General features: G+C 48.3%; 1 protein-coding gene across 1 annotated transcript; it reads right to left on the reverse strand.

The window, feature by feature from the left end:
* Positions 1-5,129: 5,129 nt before the first annotated feature.
* On the reverse strand, positions 5,130-6,041 carry LOC119335310 (protein DMP2-like). The gene has a single exon (XM_037607448.1). It carries the CDS (start codon positions 5,941-5,943, stop codon positions 5,362-5,364), a length of 582 nt encoding a protein of 193 aa, XP_037463345.1. The 5' UTR covers positions 5,944-6,041; the 3' UTR covers positions 5,130-5,361.
* Between the last annotated feature and the right edge of the window lie 2,499 nt (positions 6,042-8,540).

The raw sequence follows: 8,540 nt of genomic DNA on the forward strand, positions 1-8,540 counted from the left end.
AAATACCTAAAAAGGACTAAGGATATGTTTCTCGTATATGGAGGTGACAAAGAGCTAGTCGTAAACGGTTACGTCGATGCAAGCTTTGACACTGATCCGGACGATTCTAAATCGCAAACCGGATACGTGTTTTTATTAAACGGTGGAGCTGTAAGTTGGTGCGGTTCTAAACAAAGCGTCGTAGCGGGATCTACATGTGAAGCAGAGTACATAGCTGCTTCGGAAGCAGCAAATGAAGGAGTCTGGATGAAGGAGTTCATTTCCAATCTAGGTGTCATACCTAGTGCATCGGGACCAATGAAGATCTTCTGTGACAATACTAGTGCAATTGCCTTGGCAAAGGAATCCAGATCTCACAAGAGGACCAAGCACATCAAGAGACGCTTCAATTCCATTCGGGACCAAGTCCAAGTGGGAGACATAGAGATTTGCAAGATACATACGGATCTGAATGTTGCAGACCCGTTGACTAAGCCTCTCTCACGAGCAAAACATGATCAACACCAAGACTCCATGGGTGTTAGAATCATTACTATGTAATCTAGATTATTGACTCTAGTGCAAGTGGGAGACTGAAGGAAATATGCCCTAGAGGCAATAATAAAGTTATTATTTATTTCCTCATATCATGATAAATGTTTATTATTCATGCTAGAATTGTATTAACCGGAAACATGATACATGTCTGAATACATAGACAAACATAAGGTCACTAGTATGCCTCTACTTGACTAGCTCATTAATCAAAGATGGTTATGTTTCCTAACCATAGACATGTGTTGTCATTTGATTAATGGGATCACATCATTAGGATAATGATGTGATTGACATGACCCATTCCGTTAGCCTAGCACTTGATCGTTTAGTATATTGCTATTACTTTCTTCATGACTTATACAAAGTTCCTGCAACTATGAGATTGTGCAACTCCCGTCTACCGGAAGAACACTTTGTGTGCTACCAAACGTCACAACGTAACTGGGTGATTATAAAGGTGCTCTACAGGTGTTTCCGAAGGTACATGTTGAGTTGGCATAATTCGAGATTAGGTTTTGTCACTCCCATTGTCGGAGAGGTATCTCTGGGCCCTCTCGGTAATACTCATCACCTAAGCCTTGCAAGCATTGTAACTAATGAGTTAGTTATAAGATGATGTGTTACAGAACGAGTAAAGAGACTTGCCGGTAACGAGATTGAACTAGGTATTGGATACCGACGATCAAATCTCGGGTAAGTAACATACCGATGACAAAGGGAACAACGTATGTTGTTATGCGGTTTGACCGATAAAAATCTTCGTTGAATATGTAGGAACCAATATGGGCATCCAGGTCCCGCTATTGGTTATTGACCGAGAATGGTTCTAGGTCATGTCTACATAGTTCTCGAACCCGTAGGGTCCGCACGCTTAACGTTACGATGACAATTTTATTATGAGTTTATAAGTTTTGATGTACCGAAGTTTGTTCGGAGTCCCGGATGTGATCACGGGCATGACGAGGAGTCTCGAAATGGTCGAGACATAAAGATTGATATATTGGACGACTATATTCGGACACCGGAAGTGTTCCGGGTGATTTCGGAGAAAACCGGAGTGCCGGGGGGGTTACCGGAACCCCCCGGGAGAGTATTGGGCCTTATGGGCCTTATGGGAAAGGAGAGAGGGGTGGCCAGCATGGGCCGCGCGCCCCCTCCCCCCTTTGGTCCGAATTGGACTAGGAGGGGGGGCGGCGCCCCCCCTTTCCTTCCCCCTCTCCCCCTTCCTTCCCCCTCCTAGTAGGAGTAGGAAAGGAGGAGTCCTACTCCTACTAGGAGGAGGATTCCTCCTCCCTTGGCGCGCCCAAGGGGCCGGCCGGCCTCCCCCCCTTGCTCCTTTATATACGGGGGCAGGGGGGCACCCCATAGACACACAAGTTGATCTACGGATCGTTCCTTAGCTGTGTGCGGTGCCCCCCTCCACCATATTCCACCTCGGTCATATCGTCACGGAGTTTAGGCGAAGCCCTGCGCCGGTAGAGCATCATCATCGTCACCACGCCATCGTGCTGACGGAACTCATCCCCGAAGCTTTGCTGGATCGGAGCCCGGGGATCGTCATCGAGCTGAACGTGTGCTGAACTCGGAGGTGTCGTACGTTCGGTGCTTGGATCGGTCGAATCGTGAAGACGTACGACTACATCAACCGCGTTGTCATAATGCTTCCGCTTACGGTCTACGAGGGTACGTGGACTACACTCTCCCCTCTCGTTGCTATGCCATCACCATGATCTTGCGTGTGCGTAGGAATTTTTTTTTAAATTACTACGTTCCCTAACAGTGCTAGGTTTTGGTTTTGTTTAGTTATTTGATGAAATAATATGCTAGATAAGTATGCCTCGTGATTTTATGAGAGGTTGTAATTTTGAGCTGAACGAGTTGTCCATGATTCCACATCTGTACCTAATCTTACCTTTACCTCTCCAGGTGTTGAGATCCTCTCTATGCTCAAATTAGGGTTACAACGGCAGAATAAATCCATATCACGACATTCGGACCTGACTTCCATTGTGTGGCTGATGCAGTGTGAGGATTAATGTTGTGCTTATATGAGGCGCCAATTAACTCAAAATTTGTTTTTAGTTGATCTATTTTGTTTACTAGCTGGCGGCCCAAATATCAACATTCTGCTTAATAGAATTCAGCTTAATTGTCCATCTGTGTCGCCTTTGGTATTGTGATTTGTCATGGTCTTACTGCACGAGTGAGGTGCACTGTTAACAACCATTGCTTGCTTGTAAGAACTCGAATTCAAACTGCTATCTTGGAAACATGTATCCCCTATATCTCTAAGATGATTGTTCTCCATCCGGTTTATTTCTAAATAATTTAATTATTTATCATCAATGTTGGGGGGGCGCGGCAAAGCGCGCCATCATGTTCTAGTGGACATATATAAGCCACCCTTCTTCAAACGAGGGTGGCGGCTCCCACTCTCTTTCCTCCATTGATCTGCTCACATCTCCGTTTCATCCCTCTCTAGCCACTCAAACCCTTCCCATATTTTAGAGAGAGCAAGAGAAACATCTGATATACAAATCCACCAAAGCAAAACTCGAGTTTGTTGATTCGCCACGAGATCCTAGCACATCTTGTTACTCTTGGATTTATGGGAAACCCTAGACAGTGGTATTTTCCGGGAGCTTCCGATTTGTGTGGTTGTGCCTTGAGCTCGTTTGTGGAACTCGCCCCAAGAGCTACTATTTCTTAACTGTGCCATCTAAATAAAAATTTGATGTGACACCTTATTTAGTGAAGAAAGGATGAGTTATCACATCTTAATCATTTTTTTGAAGGCAAAGCAAAGCTTTATAGATTTAACGGTGCTCGGGCATAGTTATCACATCTTAATCTAGGTATAGTTCTTAGCATAAAAACCAAGACAATTCATACATTTTCTCTCACAGAACACGCTAAATAGGAACACTTTTAGGAAGTACAACAATAAGGTACAATGCTGAATAGCTTATGTCTAAATAAATATGATACAATTACTAAAAAGTAAAACTGAGCTAGTCATGCCTCCTCACATCAATTTGGCTCCTAAACCGTCTGATTCAGCGTACAAACGCATCGGATGAGTGCATGATGTGCGGCATTACCATGGGTCTAATTCGCCAGGTCCGCTCTTGCAAGCCGGCCAGACCAACGTCTAAAGGGCCGCTGCTCCACGGACCTTTTTTCGTGCCTTCTCATGAACCGGGCTGCCATGAGCCATGTGGACGCGAGGGGAATGATTTTTTCAGTTGAGCGATGGCGCTGCAGACAATTTCTTGGTGATTAAGAGCATCTTCAGGCATGTACCTCTAATTCGATCCTTCAAACGTCCACGGACACGATTGGTCTGTGATCGGGTGTGTTCGTTTTGAGCCCCTATTTATCCGTCTGCACAGCTACACGCCTCATTTTTTCCTCATTTGTTTAGTCACATGTATGTGGTTGGTGGAGATGAAGAGAGAAAGAAAAAAAGAAAAAAAAAGAAAAGGTGGTCCGAGATGGGGACACGTCCTATGTGGCAAACTGACCAGACGCGCCCGAGCGCGTTCGCGAGCCCTTATATCTATCTCAAATATGGGAAAGAGCTGTTGCCTTTCTGCTCCCATCACCGAATGGCAGTTTGACTACTTGTTGTGACGTGTGCCACACAAACATGCTCCACCACTTATTCAAATTCCATAGCAAATGTTATGTTTAGAATTGGGAGTGCCCTTAACAATCTATAAGGCTGGTTCTTTTCTCTCCGTAGAACTGCATGCACTAGTTAGTTCATCTAAAAGCTCAAGATCGGATACCGTGTAAAACTGCACGCACCAGCTAGTTCATCTAAAAACTCAAGTTGATGAAAAAAGGTAGATTATACATTTATACGTCAACACTCTCTTCTTCAATCCAACAATAATATGATATTTAAACTTCAATCTCGCTACATCTTAGTCGACTGAGACTTGGTTAAGTCTCAGTCGATGCTATATTCGTGAGATCTAACATCGAGATCCATGTCTTTTTTCTTACATGTTATGTAACTTGACTAAGACATGGTTAAGTGTCAGTCGACTGAGGTTTAACCACACCATTTAAACTCTTATAACCCGTTTACGTCATTTTATTATACTTGCTCCTAGTCTTCTCAAAACGGCCCGCTGGCCTAAAAATGGCAGACGAAGAAGTAGGTGTCTCTAAAGAAGAGTGGCTCCACAGAAAAGGCGTCCACAACTGCTTGATGAATGATCATCAGTTTTTTGGGTTGTGCTTGGTACTCTCGCTGGTGGTTGGTGCGTGTTGGGTATGGCTGTTGGGTTGATCGTGTGTTTAATTATGAGGTTGCATGCTCTGTGAGTGGTACACATGTGGTTGGTTTGTATCGGTTCGGCCCAGTTTTCCGTTGATTAACTGGGCAATTCTCTTCTTCTTAATTAATCGATGAGGCAAATCTTTTGCCCCTGTTTCAAGAAAAATAGAGGAGCAGCCCGTTGATGATTGCGGAGCTTTTACCTTGGTTACTGATTTCAGCAACATAAAAAGGGAAAAATGAAAAGAAAAATAACAGTATACGACTCTTGGGTCTTGACGATGGCACGAACATTTTTGACAAATTAATCATGAAATGAACCAGTCACCCAGGCACATGCTTCGCAGTAATACAGTATCAGTACAAGCTTTGACAAATCAAGAACTACAAGGCGACGACACGTCACTCAAACATCACAGGTCACACCACCACCACACTTTGACTTTAGTCTTTGCACCCAGACGACCAAGTTGATCATGCAAACACTGCGAAGAAATTGACGCCATGAATTAGCTCGGAAGGAGTAGCAAGCAAAGCTAGTGCTTGTGCTCGAAGTCCTCGGTCGCGCGCGTGGGCTGGTAGCCGATGCCGTGGCGGTTGTTGGGGAACATCATGAAGGCGTAGCTGGCGACGCCGCCGACGACCGGCGGAAGCACGGCCATCATGGTCCTCTCGCCGGCCTCCAACGCCGGGTAGAGGCAGGACACGGTGTCCCTGTCCAGCAGCGCGAGGGTGGCGAACACGATGAGCGAGAGCGCGGCGTGCACGAAGTCGCCGGCGCGGAGGCGGTACCCGGACAGGTCCCTGGCGGCGCCGGCGTCCGGGTCGGCGGAGAAGGTGCGCATCCCGCGGCGCGTGACGACGCCGTAGTAGACCCTGCCGTCGGAGCCTACGTAGCTGTCGGTGAAGGAGGAGAAGGCGCAGAAGGCGCCGCAGAGCGCGAGGAGCGCCCCGGAGAGCACCTTGTTGTAGGCGGCGCAGTGGCCGCTGTTGGTGACGAGCGGGCTGAGGAACTGGAACATGAAGACCGTGCCGCTCGGGAGCAGCTTGATCAGGTCCGCCACCCCGCGCAGCGCCCGCTCCGCCACGCCCACGCTCCTCGGCGCCGGTGCCGCCATCAGTGGCCGCCTCGTCGCGTCCTGGCTCCCTATCTTGGATCGCACTGTTGACTAGCTAGACTGCGCTGCTGCTTGTCTTTGCTGCTGCTCGATCTTTGTGTGAGTGGAATGGAATGCGGTCGATCAGTGACGATTTATAAGCTTGATTGCTTGCCCGCATGGCAATCTTGTGGAAGGCCCCTCCCTCAGCTCCTGGATGTTGGACGACGGGTGGACGGAGTAATGGAAGCGGTTGCTTGGAAGGATTTCTTTCGCGGCATTGGTTTGCTTGCACTCCTGGATGTTATGCTGCTGATATGGATGGATTGATGGATGGATGGACAGCGTTTTTGCGTTGCCCGCTGGACATGTTTGGCATGCGAAGCTCAAGGGACGGACGGGCCGGAACGGCGGGGTGGTGAAGGTTTAGTTTTTCCTTGCTTTGCTTTTTATTTTTCCTCTTTCTTGTAACAGGAATTTCTTGCTTTGCTTGGAAGACATGCATGAGACAGACATGCACGGGCTGGACTTAATTTCATCCACTGGTCGGCAGTATATGCAAAATTTGGACTTGTTTGTTTGTGGGTTAAGCTTGCATATGTAATTGAGTCCAATGGATAGTGATATGCGCATGCAAGCGTACCTCCTATCTTTCCTTTGCTGAAGTACTTTGAGTTCCTCACCAATCTCTATTCGTAAATTCAATTGCAGAATGTGCTTTGCACCTTGCTAGGTTAGATTATAGGTGGCCATTGACAAACATAGGATAGAAAAAAATTGATAAACATAGGATAGAAAAAAATGTTACTTCCTAAAGTTGTATTAAAACATCGATAAATCATATGGATCAGAGAGAGTAGGACATTTGCCAAGATCCACAAAGTGGCTCTCCCAATAGGAGTGATTTGGGTGGCAACTACACCTCCTCACCATCCTCGCTGCCATCGGAGACCACGGTCACGCAAAGCCCGTGCAATGGTGAAAGCGCATCCCCACCTAGCCCCGTCTTCTCCCCTCCCCTCCCCTTTCCCTCCTCAATTCTGTCTTTCTTCTTGAGCTTGTCATTCAAACTCATAAGGACACTGTTGGGGATATAACTACTGGGTATGACCCGCCCAGGAGGGGCCGGGTCATGCCACTGGTGGCTTAAGATGAAGAGGCCCAAGAATATATGAAGATGGCGGTTCATAGAGCAAGCTTACTGAAGGCCCAAGACCCGGGGACGACCTGAGGCCCACGGGAATGAGCAGCCATATGTTTAACTTGTATTGTAAGGCAAGCTTAGTTAGATAGCGAGACAGACACGTTTATATGAGCCGGCCGGGACTCTGTAAGCCGCCGGGCATCAACCTGTATACAAAGGGGGTGACCCGGCGGCGGTTAACTCAAGAAACAACAAGTCGAGAACTAGGTCAAGCGTATTCGCTCTCTGGTAATCGAAACCCAAGCAATACAACCTAAAGCAGGAGTAGGCTTTACCTCGTTGAGAGGGGCCGAACCTGGGTAAACTCTCTGTGTCCTTTGTCCCATTTAACCCCTTCAAACTAACGTAGTTGCGATGGCTCCACACCTAAGTCATTTTGCCAGGGCATCTGTCGTGTTAAGTCCACGACAGTTGGCGCCCATCGTGGGGCCAGCGCACGGCGGTTTCGAGTTCTTGAAGGGCAGCTCGCAGGGATCAAGGGATATGCCATAGGCTGAATGACCAAGAGTCACCGCAGCAAGATCTACATCAACGATGCTGGCTGGGGCCCCAAGGCCGGCTCAATTGAGTGCGGGTACCGGGTCCCCTTCGGCGGAATCCACATCTTCATCGGCAAGATCGGTGAGTCGGAGCCTGAGCCGGACACCTTCACCGACATCCTCGAGACGGCTCAACGCGCACGACCCGCCAAGGTTCAACCCGCCGTGGAGCATGCTTTTGTGGGTTTTACTCAAGGAGTGGATCTTGAAGAAGGATCTGTGTCTGCGGGAGAGACGGCCATCTACTCTGGTGATGAGTCCTCAACCGGCGAGACCGATTCCATATATCTATTGCAAGATGGTGGGCTTGGGGGCTGTTCCGATGGCGATAGTATTCTGGACCCCTATGAGCCACCAAACAGAGTTGCGATCTTCATGGCCGGCACACAACCAGTGCTCAACTCAACAACTGCTGCTGCTATGACTTCCAGTTCAACGGCCGCGGCGAGCGGCTCGGCACGCCCGCAGGCTCAGGTTCTGACCGAGCTTTTGGACGCTTTGGCAACTTTAATGGGGGCAGAGGTAACCCCAGAGACTCAAGCGCTGCACAAGGTGGATGTCGCGAAGCTGCGAGATGAGATAGCTCAGGCCAAGGAAGAACTTGCTGCTGAGAACGCGAGGATGGCGACAGAGCGAGCCGCCTTGGACGCGCAATCACAGCAGATCAAGGCAGAGTCGTTCTGGTTCACCTTGGATCAGAATGCTTTGAACGTTGTTATTAGGAGGAGGCATCAGACCCGTCTACCCTCAGAGTTTGAGGCTAGGAACCTTTTCAACACGCCTGGGGCAGGTCCAAGCAATCCACCTGAGGTAAACCTGGTTGTTGAGGCGCCTGGGACCGGAGCGACGGTTCAACCACGTGTTGCAGACCCGCC

This window comes from Triticum dicoccoides, chromosome 7B (genome assembly GCF_002162155.2).
Source record: "Triticum dicoccoides isolate Atlit2015 ecotype Zavitan chromosome 7B, WEW_v2.0, whole genome shotgun sequence".
Classification (NCBI taxonomy): domain Eukaryota; kingdom Viridiplantae; phylum Streptophyta; class Magnoliopsida; order Poales; family Poaceae; genus Triticum; species Triticum dicoccoides.